The sequence below is a fragment of the Podarcis bocagei genome (assembly GCF_964188305.1).
Source record: "Podarcis bocagei genome assembly, chromosome: 12".
Classification (NCBI taxonomy): domain Eukaryota; kingdom Metazoa; phylum Chordata; class Lepidosauria; order Squamata; family Lacertidae; genus Podarcis; species Podarcis bocagei.
Genome location: NC_138137.1, coordinates 14,079,514 through 14,105,832, shown reverse-complemented (window position 1 = coordinate 14,105,832; position 26,319 = coordinate 14,079,514). Strand labels below are relative to the sequence as shown.

At 46.0% G+C, this 26,319-nt stretch overlaps 2 protein-coding genes across 4 annotated transcripts in view; both read left to right on the top strand.

Moving 5' to 3' along the window:
* Positions 1–3,272: 3,272 nt before the first annotated feature.
* LOC308570067 (zona pellucida sperm-binding protein 3-like) lies at positions 3,273–12,168 on the top strand. The gene is made up of 11 exons (XM_081164689.1): positions 3,273–3,740; positions 5,263–5,381; positions 5,462–5,565; positions 5,693–5,873; positions 6,618–6,738; positions 7,033–7,124; positions 7,200–7,342; positions 8,301–8,423; positions 9,845–9,961; positions 11,083–11,199; positions 11,303–12,168. Exons 1-11 carry the CDS (start codon positions 3,351–3,353, stop codon positions 11,392–11,394), a joined length of 1,599 nt encoding a protein of 532 aa, XP_081020815.1. The 5' UTR covers positions 3,273–3,350; the 3' UTR covers positions 11,395–12,168.
* An 8,286-nt stretch (positions 12,169–20,454) lies between these two features.
* The window catches only part of DNAJC13 (DnaJ heat shock protein family (Hsp40) member C13), a 67,803-nt gene continuing 61,938 nt past the window's right edge, over positions 20,455–26,319 (top strand). The window contains exon 1 of one of the 3 annotated variants that reach the window (XR_014000935.1): positions 20,455–20,690. The gene's annotated coding sequence lies outside the window, so the exon portion shown is untranslated. The remainder of the gene's footprint in view (positions 20,691–26,319) is intronic. The other 2 variants (XM_081164253.1, XM_081164254.1) reach the window with 2 other exon arrangements.

The window sequence follows — 26,319 nt, the reverse complement described above, 5'->3', positions numbered from 1 at the left end:
AACCCGAGGTACCACTGTATTGCAATCTGTGGTGTGTGGTCAGTGGACTAGCGGGACTGGGCTGGCCCCTAAACGTTCCTGGTAAATTAGAGGATTAAATCCTGGCACCTCTTTCCCAAAGCCTAGGAAGCTTCTGCCCAATTTAGGGAGGGAGGCGTGATGCTCACTGCGATGTCGCAACGTCACAACATCACTCTCTCAAACTGGCATCTCTGGCTGTGTTTCCTGACGAAAAATATTGCAGCTGATTGCAATGCAGTTATTTCCCGACACACACACATACCAAAAAAAAAAAAATCACTACTGATTGCAGTGCAAGGGTCTGTCTCTAAAGAGCCTCCAGAAACTTCTACGAGGTCCTCAATCACACCCCTTACAATGAAAAAGCAGCACGCAGTCAGTGAGTACTAAACGACCTTTTTGCACCCAGTGACTCTCTTTAAAGCCCTAAACGGCCTCAGCCCAGTATACCTGAAGGAGCGTCTCCACCCCTATCATTCTGCCCGGACGCTGAGGTCCAGCGCCGAGGGCCTTCTGGCGGTTCCCTCACTGTGAGAAGCAAAGCTACAAGGAACCTGGCACAGGGCCTTCTCGGTAGTGGCGCCTGCCCTGTGGAACGCCCTCCCATCAGATGTCAAAGAGATAAACAACTACCTGACATTTAGAAAACATCTGAAGGCAGCCCTCTTCAGGGAAGTTTTTAATGTGTGACATTTTGATGTATTTTTAATCTTTGTTGTAAGCTGCCCAGAGTGGCTGGGGAAACCCAGCCAGATGGGCGGGGTTCAAATGATAGATTTTTATTATTATTTCCCAATGCCACTACCGAATATCAGGAGGGGTGGGGTTGCGGGCTCACGACCCCACCCACACTCCCGCGGGGCTGGCCCCAGCCTCGCGGGAGCCGGGGATTCCCTTAATTAGCATACCCTCGTGCCGCCAGCCAATCGGCTGGCGGCGGGGGCGGGCCTACTATGGGCCATTTAAGGTCAGGGCAGCCCTCGGCTCGCCCCTTTTCTCTTCTTTCCAACGCGGTTTCCCACCCACCCGCCCTTTAGGTTCGTCCTTGACTTTGCTATGGGTTTCGACTGGTCGCCGCAAGGGGCCTGGTAGGAGTTTTTCCATTTGGCTAATTAGCTGGATTTTGAAGCCACTTGGTTTTTTCGCCTACCTCGTAGTAAAACGTCACAACTCATGGGTTTTGGCGGTAGGCATTGGCAGGGGTATTGTCATGCAGATGAGATCGGGGGGGAGGAGCGCCATCACCTCCCCCAAGGCTTGGAGGGTAGTTCGTTAAAGGACTCCGAGGGGCGTCGCCTCGTCTGAAACCTACGGAGGCTAGGGCCTAAAGCGCGCCCCCGAGCGGTAACCCCTCGGGAGCGCCTAGGGATATGCATCTCGGGTGGCTCCCCCTGTTGGTGCTTAACCCTCACCGGTTAGACCGATTAGTCTGGTAGGGCCAATGCCTAAAGCCAATACCACTCTTGCCTGTAATCAATAAAGTTGTGGCCATTTTCGCCCATTAACCTAAATTCTGGTGTCCTGTGTCTTCATTTACCATCTGTGGTGGGGGAGGGAATAGCCACGCAAACACTACATAACTGAAATAGGTGTCCCTGCCATATTGGCACCCCAGGCAGTTTCCTTACTTGCTTTTATGGTTGGGTCAGCCCTGAGTACAGCCAGCCTGGTTTACACATGTCCAGCTGAAGACCCCTTTATGCAAGTCTTCTGATCCCCAAGACAGACATTTGCCTCCTGCAGCTGCTGCTACTCCAGACAGGTTCCTGCTTAATTGTTCTAGAGGCTATCTGGAAAATCACCCTCTGTACCTAAATAGCACCTCTTGAACAATCAGGAAAAATAAAAATGCCAGAGAGTTAACTGGCCACAACTGCAGTAAGGTTTTAGTGGTGTGGTGGTACTTAGGCATGTTCTCTTCAAAATAAGTCCCAAAGCGTTAAAAGAGTCTGAGCAACAACTTCCATAGGAGTCGCCTGTTGCCACTTGCAGCAAATAAAAGAACCAAGGGTGGCATTCAAGTTTTACTCAGAAAAGGCTCATCAAAATGAGTGGCTCTAACCTAGTCATAAGGGACGCAGGTGGCGCTGTGGGTTAAACCACAGAGCCTAGGACTCACCGATCAGAAGGTCAGTGGTTCGAATCCCCGCGACGGGGTGAGCTTCCGTTGCTTGGTCCCTGCTCCTGCCAACCTAGCAGTTCGAAAGCACATCAAAGTGCAAGTAAATAAATAGGTACCGCTCCGGCAGGAAGGTAAACGGCGTTTTCGTGTGCTGCTCTGGTTCGCCAGAAGCGGCTTAGTCATGCTGGCCACATGACCCGGAAGCTGTACGCTGGCTCCCTCGGCCAATAAAGCGAGATGAGCACCGCAACCCCAGAGTCGGCCACGACTGGACCTAATGGTCAGGCGTCCCTTTACATTTAACCTAGTCATGTCCATTAATTTCAGTGGATCTACTCTGAGTGAGATTCAGCTGAATGCCAAATAATCTTGTTGCACTTAAAGACTTGCAAATTTATTGTGGCATAAGGGGCCATTCAACAGATGCATCGAGAGTCACCCTGAGTCGTATGTGTGTGAGTTATCTATCATCTATCTATCTATCTATCTATCTATCTATCTATCTATCTATCTATATACACATATGACTTTGGGGGAGAACCAGTGCTGGATTTATGTATAAGTTAAACAAGCTATAGCTTAGGGGCCCCCTAAAATTTAAAGGGGAAAAACCTGGATGTGCATTTCCAAAATATAAGGGGGGAAAAACCTACATATAGCAACAGTGTTTTGTGTTGTGTAGGCTCCTATGATGTAAGCAATGGGCCCCGCCTGCTAACCTGCTCCCTAAAATATCACTGGTTTGCTCATTTCTATATATAGGGTGCCCACATTCTGGATGGACTGGTTGTATGACAACATGTGCAAATGGCTTTAGTAATTAGGTCAACAAATTACCATATAGCATATATTCAACACAAAAAACAGCAACAATTTGTTGTTGACGAAGGACAGCTGGACATATAAAGGGCCCCATTACCTTCAGTAGCCTAAAACCATCAAGCCTAAAACCAGCCAAGGGGAGAGCCTAAGTGCACAAAGGACTAGATCCTTACTTAGTCAGATATTGTGACCCAGGTGTAGCTGGTTTTCTTGGCATTCCCTGTTAAAAATGTCTTAACAGCAGGGGGGCGGAGTGGCAACAACTGATGTTCTATAAAGGAGGCTCATTGCCTGCAATAGATAGCAAATGGGGAGAAGGTATAAAACGATTGCTGCTGGGTAGTTTTCTCTAGGGTGGTGGAATTTCAGAAATAACGTAAGCAGGATGTGGTACTCCAAAGGGTTTGGGTGCTTATTGTTGTGTTGCGTGATTGAGAGAGTGGCTTGTGCTACTATTGGGGAGTCTTCAAGGCACAAGCCAGTGACTGGGCAGCTGCAAAATGGCGCTAGTGAAGAATCTTCAAGGCAAACTGATGTACCTTCTCCTACGCAGCCCTTGACTTTGTTACCCACCAGCTCTCCGCGGCCTGTTGCGGTGCAATGCCACAAAGATGAAATGGTGATAGCCGTTCACAGAGATCTGTTTGGGACCGGGCAGCTGATCCAAGCTGTTGATCTCCACTTAGGCCTGCAAGGCTGCCGTTATACTTCTGCTGGTGCTTCTGACTTGGTTGTTTTTGAGGTGGGGCTTCAAGAGTGTGGCATCAATCTACAGGTAATGTGAGACTTGTGTACAAATAAGACCCTTCTTGTTTATATGTGTGTGTGTGTACAGTGGTACCTCGGGTTAAGTACTTAATTCGTTCCAGAGGTCTGTTCTTAACCTGAAACTGTTCTTAACCTGAAGCACCACTTTAGCTAATGGGGCCTCCTGCTGCCGCCGCGCTGCCAGAGCACAATTTCTGTTCTTATCCTGAAGCAAAGTTCTTAACCTGAAGCACTATTTCTGGGTTAGCAGAGTGTGTATCCTGAAGCTTATGTAACCCGAGGTACCACTCTGTGTGTGTGTGTGTGTGTGTGTGTGTGTGTGTGTGTGTGTATTCCTATATGCACTTACCTTGGAGTAAGTCCTGTTGTATTCAGTGGGGCTTCCTACTTTACAGAGTTATTCCCGTGGGAGTTTCTGCCTAAGGTGCCGAAATATCTCCCTCTTCCCAGCAGAATAAAGTGTAGCAATAATAAGTTACATAATAATTTGCTGCCCTTTTTATGATGTCCCAAACCCGAAGCAGCTGCCTTATTCTGCCTAATGAATAGGCTGTCCTGTCCTGTAAACAGCACTTTGGGGAGCAATTTGCAACTGAAAACTTATGCTGGGTCCTGCAAGTGTGTCTTCTCTGAAAATTAAAAGTGATCACATGAAATGTGCTTGTTTGAATCCATTATTAGGGATGGGGAAATATATCAACTTGAGTTTTTCAGTTTGTTTTTTCCAGTCATAAGTTCAGTTTGCTACACACACATTTCCACATAAGTTTGTGGGTTGTTGTTTTTTTTAAGCTCTCACATTTTAGTGTGAATTTTGCTTTGCGTTTGTGCAGCAGTTTCCCCATAATGCAGTTTTATGTCATTTTCACCAGTGTATGCATTTATGTGCATACTTCACCCTAGTGTTTGCATTCTTATACACATTACTTGACTTTCGATTTGCATTGTGAAATTTGGAGAAGTGAAAGTTCCAAAGGACAACTCCATTTCAGTTCACATATTGCTTGGCTAGAGTGGACTGGTTAGTTTCTTCCTGAAATGCAAGCTGATTCTAATTTCTCCTCCATCCCTGGCCAGGAATGTAGTTCCTTGAAAATGCAGCTCACCAAAGTTATGCAAAAATTAAAAACCAGCCCTTAATCATCCCTTGTGAAAATAGCCTGACCTTAGTTATGCTCACTCCACAACCACTTTGTATTAATAGGTAATGGGCCATAACTCTGAAAACTAAAAATACAGAATACAGTGGTACCTCGGGTTAAGTACTTAATTCGTTCCAGAGGTCCATTCTTAACCTGAAACTGTTCTTAACCTGAAGCACCATTTTAGCTAATGGGGCCTCCTGCTGCTGCCACGCCACCAAAGCACGAGTTCTGTTCTCACCCTGAAGCAAAGTTCTTAACCTGAAGCACTATTTCTAGGTTAGCAAAGTCTGTAACCTGAAGCGTATGTAACCTGAGGTACCTCTGTATTGAAACTTGCTGTGAAGTGAATTGTCTAAAGACTACCGGGTTGCTTTATTCTTCCAGACAACAGCAGACTCCCTGTTCTACCGCACAAGACTGTACTATAACCCAAGCTCTGCAAGCAGCCCTGGAATTGTAAGAAACAGCTCGGTAGAGATCCCTATTGAGTGCCACTACCCGAGGTGAGCATCTTAGGCCACAGTTCAATAACCCACTTGCATGTCAACATCCACTGAGTTGTATTTTTTCTTTTTCTTTTTAGGGAAGATAAGGTGAGCAGCAATGGCACCAAGCCCACCGGGGTTCCTTTTACTTCGACAAAGTCTGTGGAAAGAGGGTTCCGCTTTTCCTTGCGTCTGATGACCGGTAAGGGAGATTCCAAACCCTGAAGAGGACAGTTTGTCAGATACTATTTTAAGTCTCCCTCTCTCCCCTCCTCCTCGTCATCCTTCTCCTCCTCCTCCTTTCTTTTGTTTGTTATGGATGACTATAGATGACTGGAGTGCCGAGAGGGAGTCTACTCGATATTGGCTGGGCGACTATCTCCATATCCAAGCAGACATCGAGAGGGAAGACGACCATTTACCTCTCAGGCTATTGGTCGATAGCTGTGTGGCCAAACAAACACCAGAGGAAGATGCCAGCTTACAATATGCAATTCTTGACTTCCATGGGTAAGTAGCTTTAGTGGAACCTGTGGAAAGGGAATGTTACATGTCACTCCAATTTCTGAGCAGTGTGAGACTCCAGGAGTTACAGTGATTGCTCTCTCTGGTGAAAAACAGCATAGGGATTTGGGGGGGGGGGGGTAAATTCCTGTTAGTGACCCAATCCTCACGGGCAGCAGAGGATCTGTGTCTGCTTGCCCACCTCCAGAAGAGATGCACACAGAATCACTCCTGCCTATACCGACCTAGAATCAATTAAGGCTGCAATCCTAATGCAACTTACCTGGGAGTAAGTCCCTTTCAATGCAGGAGGACGTGCCTTTGAGTGGTCATGGTGAGGATTGTGCTGTAAGGCTGCAGTTCTACACGCACCTCCTTGGAAGTACAGTGGTACCTCGGGTTACATACGCTTCAGGTTACAGACTACGCTAACCCAGAAATAGTGCCTCGGGTTAAGAACTTTGCTTCAGGATGAGAACAGAAATCGTGCTCCGGCGACGCAGCAGCAGAAGGAGGCCCCATTAGCTAAAGTGGTGCTTCAGGTTAAGAACAGTTTCAGGTTAAGTACGGACCTCCAGAACGAATTAAGTACTTAACCCAAGGTACCACTGTAAACACCCTGGGCTTGCTTCTGCATAAACATACATGAGATCGAGTTGCACGTTTTAATGGGGCCCTCCATTCCCAAATAATTGCCACACTGGAATAACACTCAAGCGTTTTTTCTGACTGTACCATCTTTGGATCCAGATGCCTGGTCGACGGGAGAATTCATGATGTGAAATCCGCCTTCAAAATCCCAAGACCGCGCCTGGAAACACTCCAGTTCACCATAGAAGCGTTCAGATTTTCTGGGGACATAAGGAACTTGGTGAGAGGACTCCTTCGTCTCACTAGGTTCCAGGGCCAGCCCTACCATTGGGCAGAATAAAAGTGAGAGTGAGGGTGTTGATGGGCAAGGCTGGGTGATCCGCCCTGCACCTCCTTAAGAGTGCCTGCTGTCCTTAGCGGTGCTGAAGTAAGATTCAGCTGGCCGTGCAGTCTACGTCTTTCCATGCAGGCCATATTTTGTCTTGTGCCTGGACAGCTGGCCCTGTTTACATTTATTCATTTACAGTGAGATGGTGGCATTCCCCACTCTGACCCTGTTTAATTTCCTTTCAAGATCTACATTGCTTGCCACCTGAGAGTCGTTGCGACTGACAAAGGACCAGATCCTCTAAATAAAGCTTGTTCGTTCAACAGCCAAAGAAGCCTGTAAGTATCATAGCTTGCATTACGGGAAAGACAGGGCTTTGAGGAGTACTAATGTGACCTTTTTGTATGTATCAGTTGGCTACCAGTAGAAGGCTCTGAGGACATCTGCAACTGCTGTGAAACTGGGAACTGTGTGTCATCTAAAGGATGGCCCAGCACAAACAACCCCAGCAATCGCCGTACATCAGAACAGAGGGAACAAGTGACTTCAGGGTCAGGTATGCTCTAAACCTGGGCGGTGGGGGAACCTGTGGTCCTCCAGGTGGTGTTAGATTCTACCTGCCACCAGCTCCTTCCAGTATAGCCAGGTATAATGGGGGGTTGGGTCACATCCTACACCATATTTATAAAGCACATGGCTTCCCCCAAAGCATCCCAAGAACCACAGTTTGCTAATGGGGCAGGGGGTAAACTGCAGTTCCCAGGATTCTGTGGGGGAAGCCTTGGGCTTAACATCAGTCCTGAAAGATGTACATTGGCTCCCAGTATGTTTAAAAGTGTTGGTGCTGATCTTTAAAGCCCTAAACAGCCTTGGCCCAGTATACCTGAAGGAGCGTTTCCACTCCCATCATTCCACCCCCACTAAGGTCCAGCTCCGAGGGGCCTTCTGGTGGTTCCCTCACTGCAAGAAGTGAGGTTACAGGGAACCAGGCAGAGGGCCTTCTCGGTAGTGGCACCATCTCTGTGGAAGTTTTAATATTTTATGTTTTATCGTGTTTTTAATATTCTGTTGGGAGACGCCCCAAGTCGCTGGGGAAACCCAGCCAGATGGGTGGGGTATAAAGAATAAATTATTATAAGTGCATAGTATGGGTGTAACCTTGTACCCAAACAATAACTGGCCTGCCACAGACTCCTGACCCTGCTCTCAACTTACTCTGTGGCAGTAGCTCAGCTACTGAGAACTGCAAACTACACACTAGCTGGATATTCTGGAACCTTCTGCATCTCTAAACTGAGTGGGAATGCTTGCATGTTGTCATAAGTGATGCTAAGAGCAATGCTATACATTTTGTATATTTCAAAGGTAAAAGCCGTGCGCAAGGAGTTTCAAAAAATGTACAGTATTGTTTTCCACATGGCACAGAAAGCTTGTGGGTCCAGCTCTTGCCTTTAACACTGGGGATAAGCTTGCTTTAATGCTCTAAAACAACTTGTTCTGTTGTTCGCTTCTAGCCATCATTGGCCTCTCGGAAGGGGAAGCTGAAGCAGACCTTCTGGTGGGACCTCTCTTAATCCTCGATGCTCCTTGGGACCTCCAGAGAGGGGAAGTGGAAACAACAGACATGGGGGCCCAAGGTAAGAAAGGAAATGGCTAAATCAAAGGCTTGTGCTATGATAAAGTAGGGGTGGGCATCTGTGGCCCTCCACCTAACTTCCTGCAAGTGGGGAAATCCTAGAAGGGGACAAGAAGGGAAAAATTGCAGGGAAGGTGGTCAAAACAGATGAAGCCTTGACTCCTTCCGCAACTATTCAGTTCAGACCTGGCGAGAATGATCAGTTCCTTCCCAGGCAACCTCCTGAGGTGGACTGGATGGAGAAGTGGAGGTGCAGAGAGAAATTGGGGGGGCTGGGCCCCCACACAACAAGTGTGCAGTTCCCCAACAGAGAAGAGGAGGTTCTCCTTGAGGTGTTAGTTTTCAGGACCCACCCTATTCTTGTGCCTGTAACTTGTTTTAACTTTTTTAAATACTGAATTTTGAATTCTTGCCACACACACCCCAGGACTTGCTGGTTAAAGGCAGGTAACAAATTTTATCACCCTCCTTGTCTTCATGTCTATGTGGCATTCCTAGAGAGTTTCAAGCCACTTACCAATGGAAGCCTCTCATCTAAGCCTTGCGATGGGAAGAAATGATCAGTTTTCTTCAAGTTTTTGTGAAACATATTTACTTTCGTATTGGTGGAATGATCTTTCTTGAAGGAAGGGCTATTGATGACAAATGGCCTGGAGGCTGAGAACTTGCTATTTGCATGAAATGTACTTGTCTACAGGCTACAACATATAAAACCCTTGCTAGTTCTATGTTCTGGAGGATGGATGGCGGCTAACAGATTGAGGTTGAATCCTGACAAGACAGAAGTACTGTTTTTGGGGGACAGGAAGCGGGCGGGTGTGGAGGAATCCCTGGTCCTGAATGGGATAACTGTGCCCCTGAAGGACCAGGTGCGCAGCCTGGGAGTCATTCTGGACTCACAGCTGTCCATGGAGGCATAGGTCAATTCTGTGTCCAGGGCAGCTGTTTATCAGCTCCATCTGGTATGCAGGCTGAGACCCTACCTGCCCGCAGACTGCCTCGCCAGAGTGGTGCATGCTCTAGTTATCTCTCGCTTGGACTACTGCAATGCGCTCTATGTGGGGCTACCTTTGAAGGTGACCCGGAAACTACAACTTATCCAGAATGTGGCAGCTAGACTGGTGACTGGGAGTGGCCGTCGAGACCATATAACACCGGTCTTGAAACACCTATACTGGCTCCCAGTACGTTTCCGAGCACAATTCAAAGTGTTGGTGTTGGCCTTTAAAGCCCTAAAGGGCCTCAGTCCAGGATACCTGAAGGAGCGTTTCCACCCCCATCGTTCTGCCTGGACACTGAGGTCCAGTGCCAAGGGCCTCCTGGCGGTTCATGAGTACATAGGAAACTTATTAAATACTTAACTATACTGCAAGGCCAGAAAGTTCAGTTTATATCTGTCTTGTTGTGATTCCTTTCTTAAAGGTGAATCTCATGTGATAGAAGCCGAGGCTGACTCTACAGTTGGACGTCAGTTTATCCTCAAAGCAGACGAAGGACTCGGATGGCTCCTGGATTCCGATAAGGCTGTGACAACAACTGGTAAGGTCCTTTTAGAGAGCCAGTGTGGTGTAATGGACTAAGACCTGGGAGAGCAGGGTTCGAATCCCCACCCTGTCTTTAAGCTCACTGGGTGACCTTATGCCACAGTTACTCACCATCTCTTAGTCTAGTTGTGAGGATGAAATGAGGAGAACTATGTGGCCTTGATATCCTTGGAAGATAAAAGTGGCATATAAATGTAGTAAAATAAATAGATGGCTCAATATAAAAGAATCCATAGATTTCCCCAATGGCTCTTGCCTCTCAGTAACTGTAGTCATGGCTTCTGTTCCACCTTTTGCAATTTTGCTCTAAGAAATCTGCTCCAATAATTACTACAGCTATGGTGATTTTCTTTCCTAAACCAATATACTGGGATCTTGAGAAGTGTTAGAGAGGTTGTCTACCCAAATAAGTCCTGAGGCCAGAATGGAATAGACAAATGGGACCTGAAACAAAATGTTGCAGTGTGTAATGCTGCTATTTAGGATTCAAAAACCACCAGTCAGTCAACTCCGGAGCAAAAACAATCCTCATCTGACTGTTTTTTTGAGGGAATCCCTCTAAAGTTTGTGGGTGGGTGGTGCTGTTTAGGCTGCATAAGGTCTGGCACTCACGGATTGGAAAGATAGTCGTACCGTGGATCCCAAATGCCTCGCGAGTCAAACGGTTTGGCTCCCAAACGCCTCAAACCTGAAAGTGGGCGTTCCGGTCTATGAACGTTCTTTGGAACCTGAATGTCCGATGTAGCTTCTGATTGGCTGCAGGAGCTTCCTGCAGCCAATCAGAAGCCGCGCCTTGGTTTCCGAACATTTTGGAATTCGAATGGACTTCCGGAATGGATTCCATTTGAGTTCCAAGATACCATGGTAGAGAGGTGAAGATCAGAATTGTAATGAATGGCTAATTGTAGCTAACGCAGAACAAATCAAGATGCAGTTAAAAGCAACAGGAATTGTAACTTCCTTCCTTTCCCCTCCTCCTCCTCCTCCTCCTCCTCTTTAAAGCCCTGTAAGACTTTTTAAAAAGCAAAATGGTGGCTTTGCCTCTGAGCCTCCAAAGTTGCTGTTCTTGACAAACTCTTTGATAAACTCTTAACCCTCCTATTCCCTTGACTGTAGATGATGCACCACACACCAAATCTGAAAATGTTGCTGAGGCCAAGCTAACCTCTGCTACAGATGAAAGCTTGGGTGAACTGGCACCCTCTGTGGAGATAACAAAGTTGTCCCTGCAAGGTAATGGACATAATGAATGCATGGCACCGTTTACTAAAGGGGTTGGGTAGCGAGCCATGGGAGATGGAGCTCTTGGTTTTAATACTTCTTAAACTCCTTTTAGGCACTGCATCACAGAAGGGGACTGTCCTGGAACGAATCCAAACCACAGCAGCTGCAATCGTGGTGCTTGTACTACTGAGCTGCTTCCTCTAGATACGTGGATAAATCCATTTGCTTGTATATTGAAAACGGAGGTTTTTTTCTTGCAGCCTGAAACTGTAGAGCTGGCAACAATTGTTTATGTAATGTCTGCTGCACAAGCAAAGCTCGTGGCCAGGTGGATCATCCTCTGCAAGGGCTTAAGCAAAATAGAAAACTGAAATGAAAAATAAAATGCATGTGGTATTCACTGTTGTTTTCAATCGGCAATTGATGCATAACAATATGCAATTGATATTGTTTTCCCCCCATTTACATTGAGGTGAGGTCTCCTTTGAATTAGATAGTGCAGAATAATAATTATCTACATTAGTTGCTTTACTCACAAAAGCAACTCTAAATAGCTATGGTTTTATGTAAAATCTCATCACAGCGAGACTAATAACACAGCTTTTGCTGGAAGCCGAACTGCAGCAGAACAGTAGCTGCACAGCATGCAAACTAATACAGGGAGAAATGGAAATCAACGCCTTCAGTTGTAACACTCCATTGGCAGAGAAATTCTGCCTTCCAACAAAACTTCCCTCTCAAATCTTCTTGCAGCAGTTAAAAAGTCCTGTCGTAGAAGAACCTCAAATTACTGAGGTTCTTTTAAAAAATGGCTCAGTGGTGTTAACAGCTGAAACGCATAGCCTCAAGCCTATATAGTAAAACAAAACAGACAATCTGAGAAGGTAAAGTATAATTTTCTGCTGTAACTTGCAATTAAACTGGTATTATTCGGGTTTGAGTTACCTTAAGGCCTTGGTTAGTGATACAAATCCAACAAATGAAGATGTTTAAAGGCATATTTTCTCACATTTTCACCAGGGCGGGTGGCTAGCAAGTGGCCACGTGTTCCCCTTTGCAGAGAACAGTTCTTGGTTTCCAACGTCTGCAGAGGGCAGTCCTCTATTTGAAATACTGGACACTGTGTACTTGATATGCTAAATATATTGTGCATTGGCCAAATGCAACATGCAATGATAAACTGTAAACTAGATTGGAACGTCTATCATCTGATCCTAGTTGTTGAGTCGGGGTGTATGGGTGTTTCTAATCTCCATCTTGCTCCTAATTAGCAGGAATTCTTTACAGAACTCATGTTTTTAAGTGGAAATATTGTGTTTTATGCCTCAAGACTAGGAGTACCCTACCGTTGGCGAAAAAGCATGCCAGATTTTCAGTATGAGGCGAAGTCATGTGCTTGGCACAACCTTGTTTAACAGCTATTTAACAGGCTGCTGTAGGTCAAAGGAAGCAGAGCTAAAATCATTTCATTTGAACTTAGACCTTTGGCAAGCTCTCTTTAGTTTGTTTAGCGTCTAACCAGAAGAGCCGGTATTTTGCCATTTGTATGCCGGCAGCTGAAGTCAAGAGCTTTTGGTCTTTGTCTGCTGAGTCATCATTCGGAGTCCCTGTAAAATCTTGCTTTCATAGCTTTAAGCCAACAGCAGCAAACTGCTAACAATGATTGCATAAGGGGGGGGGGCTACAGTGACAGCTCGGAGCTCGACTTTAAAACCTCCCTCTTCAGCCTGACCAGAAAAAGAGAAATATTTTAAAAGACCCCTGTTTATTATTCAAAAGAAAGCGCCTGCTGCAATAGTCCTCAGAACAGTATAGCTGTAGAATACAAGCAAAGTTCTATTCAGTTTTCTTATCTCTTTTCTTTTGTAGAGGTAAGATGTTAATGGCCTGTTTTAAAATTTCAGTTATTTGACCAAGCCCTTGTAGGCCTTTAACCATTTATGCTAGGTGAATACAGTGGTACCTCAGGTTACATACGCTTCAGGTTACAGACTCCACTAACCCAGAAATAGTGCTTCAGGTTAAGAACTTTGCTTCAGGATGAGAACAGAAATCGTGCTCCGGCGGCGCGGCGGCATCAGGAGGCCCCATTAGCTAAAGTGGTACCTCAGGATAAGAACAGTTTCATGTTAAGAACAGACCTCCGGAACGAATTAAGTACTTAACCCGAGGTACCACTGTAATCCCCCCCCCCAAAAAAACCACACACACAAGTACTATTGGTCAACTTCTAAAAATCTATTTAATATTTGAGAAGATTGATAGGTATTGTCTGTCTGCTTCCTGTTATCCTGAAAGCTTCAAACAGCTGAGGCCTATCCACTCCATATAAATATACTGATGACTCGCTAATACAGTGACAAATCTTATTGTTGCTTGAAGAAACAGTATACTGCTGCCAGCATTTTATTCCTGCTTCCTTCCTGTTTTTTGCTGTACCCGATACTACTTCTACATTTATGCTTCATTTGGAGGCAAGGCTATGTTTACAGCAACCGTGCTGAACTCAGGCACCGTAAACAATCATTTTGCAGTATCTAAGTCCATGTAGATCAGCAATGTTTGCTTTATTCATCCTTGAGACGTACACACGCCCTCACTCTGAACAGGCACCCAGTTGCCCTCCCTCTCACCTTCCCAGCGGCTAGTCTTATCTCCTGCTTCCCTTCCACTGCATGCTTCCTTTTCTAGCCCTTTGATCACTGCTTTTATCACACAATTAAAAAACAGTCTGAAATATACTCTGAGTCGAGTGTGGATTTCATGCTCTTTATTCAGCTCAGAGTACCAGTAGTGAGGAATGGAAGTTCCCCCGAAATGTCTGCTTTATATACATTATTTACACAATGGGCCCCACGTGATTGTCTAATTCTGGGATTCTCCTGTAGGCCAATCAGGTTGCGGATTCACTTCCACCTAGAGTTGGATTGGGTGGCTCCTGCGGACCAATCAGACTGCTGCATTCTGAATCCTATTGTTCTAGGACCAATCAGACTGCTGCATTTTGGATCCTAGTCAACTCAGTCCATAACACAGTCCTTTCTGTAGATGGCGGAAGGACAAATGCCATGCTGTGAAAATTTTATCCATATACTGGCAATGGCGTATCAACCCCACCCAAAGGTTTACATTGGTTTAGTAGGACTTATTCTGAAGGGCAGGGATGGGGAGTCAGTGGTGTTGGACCCCAACTGCTGTCATCCCTGACCACTGGCCATGCTGGCCGGGGCTGATGAGAATTGGAGTTCAATAACATCTGGAGGGTCATGGATTTCCCATTCTACCCCTAGGGTGTAAGAGGATGTCTGACATTCACAAGAGCTTTCCAAGACAGCAACCTTTTTTCCCAACAGTGGCATGGAGGATAGCTCAGTCGATAAAGCATGAGACACTCAATCTCAGAGTTGTGAGTTTGAGCCCCTCATTGGGCAAGAGGATTACTGCATTGCAAGGGGTTGGACTGAATGACCCTCGAGGTCCCTTGCAATTCTGTGATTCTAAGTAAAGTGAGGGGCAAGTATGCAAACAGTAACTATGGTGCCAGAAGAAGAGCAGCCCTAAGCACCTGATCCTAGTGGACAATTCTTATTTTTTTTTAATAGTGAATGAATTGTCTACAGCATGATTCAAAGATGTGGGTAATTCTATTTTTCCTTGTTCAAAATTGCAATAGCGGTTCTGGAAACTATAAATGACTCTACTCCCTTTTCATCACAACAAATTCAGTAAAAAAAAAACCCAAACATGATTCAAATGACTATAAAATAAAACAGAGCTTTCCAAACGTTTCATGTTGGTGACACGCTTTTTAGCCATGCATCATTTCATGACACAGTAATTCAGTTTTACTAGCAAACCGCAGGTTAAACCCAACCCCTTTCCAGCCCTGGAAGAAGCACAGGGAGTGTTTTGATGACACACCTACACACTGCAGCCGACACACTAATGTGTTTGGAAAGCTCTGAAATAAAAGGGAAAAAAGGTTAAGCCGGTCGTTGCATTCTGCATTTCTGCTACCAACCAAGAGATCAGGTGTGAAATGTCATAACAATACACAAAGGTCGGCTATTAATCCCATATCAAGTCTAGAGAGTGTGTAAAGGTAAAGGTAAATGGACCCCTGACCATTAGGTCCAGTCGTAGCTGACTCTAGGGTTGCGGCGCTCATCTCGCTTTATTGGCCGAGGGAGCCAGTGTACAGCTTCCGAGTCATGTGGCCAGCTTGACTAAGCCGCTTCTGGCAAACCAGAGCAGCACACGGAAACGCTGTTTACCTTCCCACCAGAGCGGTACCTATTTATCTACTTGCACTTTGACGTGCTTTCGAACTGCTAGGTTGGCAGGAGCAGGGACTGAGCAACGGGAGCTCACCCCATCGCAGGGATTTGAACTGCTGACCTTCTGATCAGCAAGTCCTAGGCTCTGTGATTTAACCTACAGCGCCACCCACGTCCCATAGAGTGTGTAGTTGGTTGTTTTCAGTTTTTTCCTGCTTGCATCCAGAAAAGTAACATGCGTGTCCAGGGAGTTTGGATGTTACTGTGAGAGAGTTTGAACGTGCAACACGCCACACCACCTGTTTTCAAGGGCAGTGGAGTTCATGCGGAAACTTGTGTTTGCATAGCAGTAAAAGTAATTGATATAGGATGCTGAATTGATCCTCAAGTTGGGGTGAGAAATGCAAGCTTCTTCTGACAGCACCAACGCTACCCTTCCTTCCTTCCCACCAGCATCAAAGGTAAATGGAACATTCTCTGGGTTCGAATTACAAGAGCTAAGAGATGAGACTGGACGGAATTGGCCGTTCAGTTTTTTAGATGACAAAATGGGAAAGGCAGAAATGCAGGCAGGACTCTTCAACTGACACCGCTGGCATGGATGGCTAAAGCATAAAATGCTCAAGAATTTCCCTGTTGGGGACAGCCTTCCACAGATGGGGAGAGTATCACAGTGCATGGTTAAAACTAGATGTACCGTATTTCTCGCTCCATAAGATGCACTTTTTCCCTCCTAAAAGGTAAGGGGAAATGTGTGTGCGTCTTATGGAGCGAATGCAGGGGGGAGGCAGGCAGGAAGGAAAAGCCCCCAAGAGCCGCACACAAGCTCCGCGCGGCTCTTGCGGGCTTTTCCCCAGAAGGGAGAAGGGACTGACGCAACCAGTCAGTCCCTTCTCCCTCCTCGTAGAAAAGCCCGCAGGAGCCGCGTGCTCCTTAAAGGGTGCGCGGCTCCTGTGGGTTTTTGCGGGAGGTGGGGGAATTACCATAGCTGTGCGCAGCTTCTACCCGGCCGGAGAGGCTGCGCATGGCTAAAGAAGCCAAGACAGCCAGAGGGATGGATCCCGCTGGCTGTCTTGGCTTCTGCCATAGACAGCTAATGAAGCCAAGACAGCGAGCGGGATGGATCGCGCTCGCTGTCTTGGCTTCTTTAGCCACGTGCAGCCTCTCCTGGCCGGAGAGGTTGCGCACGGCTAAGGAGGAAGCCAAGACAGAAAGCAGGATGGATCTTGCTCACTGTCTTGGCTTCTTTGCTCGTTGGGGCTGGGGGGAGAAGCCCGGGCTTCCCCTGGCAGCCCCGAGAAGCTCTGGGAGAATATTTTTTTTCTTGATTTCCCCCTCTAAAAACTAGGTGCGCCTTATGGTCCGGTGCGGCTTATTGAGCAAAAAATAAGGATTTAAAATGGGATTAGACAAATTCATGGAGGATAATACTCCTAGTAGTTACTAATGATGAGTGCTATTTTTCTAGAAAAAAAGGTGCCGGGACTCACCACGAATGCTTCTCTTGTTCTCTTATGACAACAATGGCACCCACCTGAGAGGTGATGGAACTCAGTTCCGGTGAGTTCCAGCTGAAAAAAAGACCTAGGTAGCTAAATGCTACCTCCAGGAGCAGAGACAGCATTGCCCCTGCCATTCACATTTACAGGTCAGTTTATGGAGAATTACATATCATATCTTCCTAGAATGAGAGCTAATGAGTGCCTATGAGTAACAATTTCAAAGGAAGGAGCTATGTGACAGTGAAGCATTAGTGCCCTACGACCATTCAAGTTTTGAGGAAGAACTCTCAAAAACAGGCAGTAAAAAAAGAGAGGCAAAGCTGTTCAGTTGTAGGTTTGGGACTGTGCCGGCCTCCTTACACTTTCCTGAGCCACCATTTGGAGTGGTACAGATGTCCTACTGGCCAAACTACTTGATTCCTGATCACCTGAGCCAACATGGTACAGTGGTACCTCGCGTTAAGTACTTAATTCGTTCCGGAGGTCCGTTCTTAACCTGAAACTGTTCTTAACCTGAAGCACCACTTTAGCTAATGGGGCCTCCTGCTGCCGCCGCACCGCCGGAGCACAATGTCTGTTCTCATCCTGAAGCAAAGTTCTTAACCTGAAGCACTATTTCTGGGTTAGCGGAGTGTGTAACCTGAAGCGTATGTAACCTGAAGCGTATGTAACCTGAGGTACCACTGTATAGTCATTAAGAGTGCTGGACCTGGGTGACCAGGGTTCAAATCCCACCCCCCACCTCACTTCAGCCATGAAGCTCACTGGGTGACCCAGGGCCAGTGAGTCCCTCAGTCTAACCTACCTCACAGGGATGTTGTGAGAAGAAAATGGGGAGAGAACACTAATTAATGGGTAGATCAGGGGTCAGCAACCTTTTTCAGCAGGGGGCCAATCCACTGTCCCTCAGACCTTGTGGCGGGCCGACTATATTTTTTTTTTTGGGGGGGGGGACTGAACGAATTCCTATTCCCCACAAATAACCCAGAGATGCATTTTAAATAAAAGCACACATTCTACTCATGTAAAAACATGCTGATTCCCAGACAGTCAGATTTAGAAGGTGATTGGGCTGGATCCGGCCCCCGGGCCTTAGTCTGCCTACCCATGTGGTAGATGAACACTACCTTGAGCTCCTGGGAGAAAAGGCAGGATATAAATGTAAATAAATAAATACACGAATGAGCTTAGCCAACAGTGATAATATTTGGAGCAGGGGGGCATCCATAGGCGCCGACTCCATGGGGCTTGAGGGGGCCCGAGCCCCCTCAAAAATTCGTTTGGGGGGGGGCTCCGCCCCCCCAATAATCTCCGGCGCCCCTCCAGCAGAGCGCCATCGCCGCCCCTCCCCCAGCCCAAAATGCACAGGGTCGGGCTGCATGCCTCCTGCCCTCCCTCCCGAGCAAAAGCTCCACCCACTTTATTTGCATATTCATGAGCTTATTTATTATTCATGAGCTTTCCCGGGCCCCCCCCCAATATTTTTTATAAGTCCGCGTCCCTGGGGGCATCGTTTACAAAACTGAGCCCATGGATACTGGCACAGAGTTTAAAGCACAACCCAACAAAAATAAATAAATTCTTCCCTACCCCATGGGGCATAATTTTTATTTTTATTTTAAAGCACTGGGCAAAACATTTCTGCATTGCAGGGGATTGGACTAGATGACCCTTGTGACCTTTTCCCATTTTATGATTCTGCAACATGTCTCTCCAGTATTAAGTCTTTATAGCCACAGCGGGCGCTGTAACTCTGCAACGGCTTGATGTCCCCACCTGAAATGTGCGCTCTCCCATTGTCTCCCGAGACAGGCGGATGCCAATACATTTTGTGCTCCCACTTTGCATTTTCAATATTGTGAACAGCCCTGTGATCTTTGGGTGAAGGGCTGTATACATCCCGTCCCCCCCAAGGGCCATGCCTTCTTCCCCGAAAAGTGATCGGAAACAAAGCCTATAGACCTGAGAGAGACCTGCAGTTTTATAAGAGTTTATATTTAAAGTGGGATGCGGGTGGCGCTGTGGGTAAAACCTCAGCACCTAGGACTTGCCGATTGTATGGTCGGCGGTTCGAATCCCCGCGGTGGGATGAGCTCCCGCCGTTCGGTCCCAGCTCCTGCCCACCTAGCAGTTCGAAAGCACCCTTAAAGTGCAAGTAGATAAATAGGGACCGCTTACTAGCAGTCCACTTACTACATGGCCACTGGGCCCATCACCTCCTGGCAAATAGAAGGGGAAGAAATGGAGGCAGTGAGAGATTTTACCTTCTTGGGCTCCATGATCAGTGCAGATGGTGACAGCAGTCACGAAATTAAAAGACGCCTGCTCCTTGGGAGAAAGGCGATGGCAAACCTAGACAACATCTTAAAAAGCAGAGACATCACCTTGCCAACAAAGGTCCGTATAGTAAAAGCCATGGTTTTCCCAGTAGTGATGTATGGAAGTGAGAGCTGGACCATAAAGAAGGCTGATCGCCGAAGAATTGATGCTTTTGAATTATGGTGCTGGAGGAGACTCTTGAGAGTCCCATGGACTGCAAGGAGATCAAACCTCTCCATTCTGAAGGAAATCAGCCCTGAGTGCTCACTGGAAGGACAGATCGTGAAGCTGAGGCTCCAATACTTTGGCCACCTCATGAGAAGAGAAGACTCCCTGGAAAAGACCCTGATGTTGGGAAAGATGGAGGGCACAAGGAGAAGGGGACGACAGAGAATGAGATGGTTGGATGGTGCTCTTGAAGCTACCAGCATGAGTTTGATCAAACTGCGGGAGGCAGTGGAGGACAGAAGTGCCTGGCGCGCTCTGGTCCATGGGGTCACGAAGAGTCGGACACGACTAAACGACTAAACAACAACAACTAGCAGGAAGGTAAACGGCGTTTCCGTGTGCTGCGCTGGTGCCGGCTCGCCAGAGCAGCTTCGTCACGCTGGCCACGTGACCCGGAAGTGTCTTTGGACAGAGCTGGCTCACAGCCTCTTGAGTGAGATGAGCGCACAACCCTAGAGTCAGACACGACTGGCCCATATGGGCAGGGGTACGCATATTTAAAGTAGATAATTAAATGAGCAAATTAAATGAATTTAGATATGCAGCAGATTTTTTAAAAATTAATTTAAGGACCCACAGAAAGAGGAGGAAGTCAAACTTTGAAATGTTAAAATGATTGCAAAATTAATGAAAAGTATAAATTTGAAAAGTATAAATAAAAACCTTTATAAATATTGCCCTGGGAATGGACAGAGAGAACCTCCATTCCCAGGAGAACTCTACCTCACCTCACCCTCCCCGACCAGAGCGTGGGGCGTTCCCTCCCTTCGCTCCGCCCCTCTCTCCCTCCCTCCCTCCAGCTGCGCGCTCTGCGCATGCCCACTTCCCTCCGGCAATGGGAAGCGAGGCGAGGGGAAGGCGGCCGATTAACTGAGCGGGTCAGCTGAGCTCGTCGCGTGACCAGGCCGGGCAAGCGGCGGCGGCGGCGGCGGCCTGGGCCTGGACTGCGCGTGCGCGCGGAGGGTGGCTCCCCTGCCCGAGCGAAGATGGCGGCCTCCAGGGCTAGGCTCTGAGGGGAGGCGGCAGCGCTTCGGAGGGGTAGCGCCTGCAGCCCAGGAGGAGGAGGAAGAGGAGAAGCCCTCTCGGCAGCAACTGGGGGCTGCTGGCTCGCGGCGTCCCTTGTCAGTGCGAGGCTTTGGGGGTGCGGGACTGGACGGCGCCGCTTCCCGGCCAGGTAAATAAATGGGTGCCCCCCCCTTGAGGGCACAAAAAAGAGACTGAAGGGATCCTCCGAGGGCTTTGCATGCAGTGGGGGGCGGGGAGGGAAGGGAAACACGGACTTCCCCCCTTATTCATCCGAGCCAGTGACTTCTCTTTTCTCCCCACCCCCAATTCAGTAAGCACCCCCTCCCTATTTCTCCTAGGCAAATGGTGGCAAACAGGTTGGGGTGGGGGGTTAAAACAGGTGTCTAGCCCTCATTTCCGCATTTGCTCCAGGGAGGCTGGCACCCCGCTTGCAAAACCCCTCTTTCTATTTTTCTTTCTCTGTGGCCAAAGCAACAGGGGAGAAGCGGGCTGTGCACTATTATAGCATGTTAACTGTTGTGTTTCTAAGCACAAAAGCCTTCATGCTTCCACAATTGTATCTTATCAATGTGTTTGGAACAGTTCCCATGGTTTGGGGGCACCCCCTTTGCCTGGCTACCCCTGTGCTGCAAAGGTGGTGGGTTCAAACCCCTGCCAGAAACTTTCATGCGCTGGCTAGAGTTCATCTTTCCCACGGCTTGTTGCTTCCTTGCATGCTCCATCCAGTCTTTTGGGAAGAAAATTCATTGACTGACATAAAAATGGTATAGTCAATATGCGTTTAATTTCCACCCGCCTTGGAGTTTTCTTTAGAAATGTGGTAAGGTAGATGAATTATTGGGAGGTGGACAGAATTTGTGCACAATAGCTCCTGAATTGCATGATGCTGTGATTGAGAACTGCATCTTCAGTTCCATTCCAAATGGAAGTTCCACATCCAATATGTGTTTTGAATCCTGGGCTTGTATTGTAGGGTTAGCAAGGGTGTTTTATATAATTCACCACAAAGTAGGGAGTAATTTTTCTTCAAGGAAACTGCACTTACACTTGTGCACTGCAAGCCGTGGCTTTTAAGAGACTCTACTTGAGAGCTGCTTTTCTCACGCTGAGCCAGAATGGAAAAAGAAACAATCAATATATATAATAGACTTTAAACAAGATGTTAATGTATGTGCTGTCTTTGGCATCCAGGAATTGATACAAATAATTTGAAAGCAATTCTGGAATGCCCCCCACCTTCTGAGTAATTTGAATGCATGTTCACATGCATGAGTATCTGAGTAAATGTTTTTCCACTTGCCATCATTTAATCATTAACACCCAGAAGTAAGCTGCTTTCTGCTTTTTTTGTCCTTGTAATTCTTTATCTGCTGCATTTTCCCAGAAAGCCCACAACCCAGCTAACTTTTGTGGTAGATTGGCGAATGAAATAACTCTGGCAATTGGGCCATCTGGCAAGGGAGTGGCAGTATCTTTTAATTCCATACATAATTTGATGAATGCAGGAGCCCATGTGGTTATTCTCCTAGGAAAGTATGCAAGTTAATGTGTAAAATGCATAACCACAGTATATTCTGGAAACTGGATCTAGATAAGGCAAATCAGTTTTTCTTCTGAAATATATGTATGCTTTTTTTAAAAAGTTAATCAGCTTGTAGTCAGATACAGTGGTTTATTATTAAATTTGTATAGCACCCTTTATCTGAAGATGGTTCACAACAACAAAAATACAAGAGAACCCAAAATACATAATAAAAACAAGAACAAAAACAAACCAGTAACATGCCACCCACAAACACATTTAAAATGAAATAGAATATTAATCAGCCCAAGGCCTGGTTATCAGCCTTGTAGTGTCAATGTTGAGTTCAAAGACAGGAAAATAGATACAACTTGGTAAAAATGTTTTAACTATTTGTCTTGATGCTACTAGTGGTAGACCTTGGATTTCCCAAGTTTTAGCACAGGAGTCAACAAACTTACTGCGCCTCGGGCCGGTGTCTCCAGTGCTGATCGCGCGGTGGGCCGGGGGAGCGCGTGCCCATAAGCATGCGCACACACTATTTCTGGCGCACTTCTGGGTTGGAGGAGCACTGGAAATAGCTTGGGCGCATGTGCACGGGCCTCCTCCAACCCGGATGTACACCAGCAATAACGCTTGCATATGCATACAAGCTATTTCTGGTGCTCCTCCAACCCGGAAGTGAGCAGCAGCGCTGCACCGGTAAGAGCGGGCGGTGGGGGTCGCTGCGGGCCGGATAAATGAGTCCCTTGGGCCTTATCTGGCCCGCGGCCCTTAGTTTGGGGACCCCTGTTTTAGCATCTTATTGGAGCTTTGGTGGGTAAGGGTTTGTAGTGTACAGGGCAATCCTATATATGTCTACTCAGACGTAAGCCCCATTGAGTTCAGTGGGCCTTAACTACTGGGTAAGAATATTTGGAACTACAATCTTAAACATTTATTCCTTTATAATGGGTTCTGTGTGCCGGATGACCATTTCCATCATCCTTGGTCAGTATGGCCAGAGGTGATGGGAATTGTGTTGTGGTGGCTCCCCATTCGTGGAATGCTCTCCCCAGGGAGGCGTAGCTAGTGCCTTCATTACATATGTTTAGGTCCCAGGTGAAAACATTTCTCTTCAACCAGGCCTTTGGCTGATTATCATTTTATGGCCCTGTAAATGTATTTGTGGGAAGAGGATTATTGCTTTGCCTTTGTTTTTGTATTATGTATTTTGTCTTCTCATTTTGTATTTTGTCTGAACCACCCTCTGATCTTCAGAAGAAGTGTGGTATACAAATTTAATAAATAATAATAGTAATAGTTCAGCAACATCCAACGATCCAAAGGTTACTTGTCCCTGACCTATAACTAGTACAACACATTTGATACGAGATAATATTATAGACCTTTGTCCATGATTTCTTAGCTTCAGGGTTTTTTTTGTTTTGTTTTGAGACAAATGCTATACTACACGAATGGCAATAATTCATTATTGATTTTCAAACTGACTGAGTCAATGGAAAAGTCATTCATCAACGCTCCACCTTTCTGCTCTTCTTTTTTCCTTTCCTGAAACCTTTTCCCTTCAAACAACCTCTACAGCTGATTTGTTTCATTTTGTTAGAATGGCTGATGCACTTAAGCAGCAAATATTATGCTGTGTATGATACTTCCAACTTTACTGCACATCTTCAGATTAGTTAAAATAGCTGTCAAAAACATGTAGCCACTCATTAGAAACTTGCATCTAATGAAAGATTTGGTGGAATTCAGTTTTTCTTTGAAGTCATAATAAGTTACATTACAAATGTATAACCTGAGAGGTTGAAGGATGTGTGTGGAATTAGTATAATAGACAACGGGTGTTCTGCTTTACTTGAAAGAGAAATCAGCTGTCTCAGATATCTTGAAAGTCATGTTAGAGGGAGGGAGAGAATAGCATTACTTTTCTTCAAAGTGAGAATGCATTAATTGCATGCTGGCTGTGGCAGCTGCTAACAATGAAATTGAACTGGGGAATAATTTGGTAGACCAGGTCTGTTAGTGGAACATTGCAACCAAGTTGCTTAGTGAGAGAAGCTGCACAAACTAGTAGAATTTTTGGATAGAAAGATATTTGTGTATGTGTGTGCTTTCATTCTCAACTCAGGGCTCTCTAAACTTCCACTGGTGTTTATTGAGCAGGTTGTTTTTAACGGAGCATACCTAATTGGTTCAGCTGTCTTGCCTGATTCAGTTGTTCCTGAGTCATCTGACTCAACATGCTTTGGGCCTTAACATTTTATTAAGTGCACCATTTGAGACTCCTTAGCTGTGCTGGTGCCTTCCTTTTCTTCTCCCTGTGACTGTTACTGTGCCAGACACTCACAGATGCCAGTTCTTATAGTATACATAACGATACCATGCTGGTATCTACCAAATTTGGGCCACCTCCCTTGCTTCCCTTCGCTAGCTGGTAAAATCATTATTTCATCAGGACTGTTGAGATCGATTTTGTGATCGCTGGCATCACAGCATTTAAGTGGATTTCAATGTGTATTGTTTTGTTTTTTGTATTTTTATGTATTTCATTGTGCTGTTATCTGTTGCCCTTCTGGGCATTAAAAGGTGGGGTGGAAAGGTTTATAATTCAACTTCAATCTATATACAAGCTAAAGCATAATGAAGAGTTAAAACAGCCTTCATTTCTTGACTTCACGTGGCAGCTGATCTTTTAATGTCTTCTAAAGCTAGCCAGTGGAAAATGAGTAGCAATTCACCATTATCCATATAAGTAACAGTTATTTAGGCTTAAAATATGGAGCTCTAAATTGCACACAGTAATAGGGAAGAGATCAGAACTAAGATCATTGCTGGGTAGAGATGTGTGTTAGTGAGTGTATTTTAATTTTAAAACCCAAAAAAGGAATATTAATTGCACATATTGTTGAATATTATTTTTGAGTGACCCTCTGGGTTAATAACGTTAGGATGGAAATGATGAAAATTATTATATTCTACAAATCTGATAAAATGGTTATATGATACTACAAAGCCTGACTGGCTCTTTGCAAATGACATTCTTTGAACAATGAAAGCTTGTGATAATTTGGCCCAGTGGCATGGAAAAGCTGAAACTTGCCTGTAGCTATAGTGGCAAAAAGTAATTGTAACCTAGTAACTTGTACCTGTATCAAATATATTCCTTACAGCCTCTTGTTTACCTTAGTAGTACTGTATGCTTGTTCCCTCTTTCCTCCCCTTCTTCTCTAAGTTATTGCATAATAAGTACATCATGTACAATGCTGCTGATTGTAACTGCCAAAGAATTGGATCCATTTCTCCAGATTTATGGGAGCAAAGTCTCTAAATAGATAAGCATTTAGTATGAAAAGGCTGAATGAAACTGTTTTGTCTCTTTGCAGTATTTGAGACTTAACGCTTATATTTTGCGGTCAGTAAAAATTTGTGGTAGTACTTGACTTTTCATGCACTTACACACCCAGCAGAATGAGGTGATAGAAAGGAAAGAGCAACTTCAGGTTGCAGTAACACATGTCGGATTTCTGGGGCGGGGGGCAGGGATTGAAATTTGCATTGCATTGCAAAAATCTACAGTTTGCATTAAAAACAATCTTTAGCTTGGGTGGCTAACCTGTGACTCAGTTATGGCAGAGCTACAACTCCCATAATCTCTTTACCATTTTCCCTACTGACTAATGGTGATGGGAGTGGCAGCGCAGCATGTTTCCCTTGTATTTAGTAAAGGTAAAGGTACCCCTGACCGTTAGGTCCAGTCGCAGACAACTCTGGGGTTGCGCGCTCATCTCACTCTGTAGGCCGAGGGAGCCGGCGTTTGTCCTCAGACAGCTTCTGGGTCATGTGGCCAGCATGACTAAACTGCTTCTGGCAAACCAGAGCAGCGCATGGAAACACCGTTTACCTTCCTTCTGGAACCGTACATATTTATCTACCTGCACTTGACATGCTTTCGAACTGCTAGGTGGGCAGGAGCTGGGACCAAACAACAGGAGCTCACACCGTCGCGGGGATTCGAACCGCCAACCTTCTGATCGGCAAGCCCTAGGCTCTGTGGTTTATTTAGTAAAGAAGCCTAAAAACTTTGAAACAGAGTCAAGCTTGCCTAATATTTGCAGTTGGCACCCATTCATTGTAACTAACGAACTTAAAGAACTTGGAAAAAAGAGAGCTGGAAGATTTTCCACCCTGTATCACTGAATGCAGATAGGTGATCAAATTTTGACTGCTCCTCTGTGCTACTTACCCTGCAGAT

What these genes read in the sequence shown, in the direction of transcription:
- LOC308570067 (XM_081164689.1), top strand. Translation starts at nt 3,351, where the DNA reads ATGTGGTACTCCAAAGGGTTTGGGTGCTTATTGTTGTGTTGCGTGATT. An exon ending in AGTGTGGCATCAATCTACAG is followed by an intron (nt 3,741 to 5,262) that starts GTAATGTGAGAC and finishes TTATTCTTCCAG; the next exon opens with ACAACAGCAGACTCCCTGTT. An exon ending in TTCCTTGCGTCTGATGACCG is followed by an intron (nt 5,566 to 5,692) that starts GTAAGGGAGATT and finishes GGATGACTATAG; the next exon opens with ATGACTGGAGTGCCGAGAGG.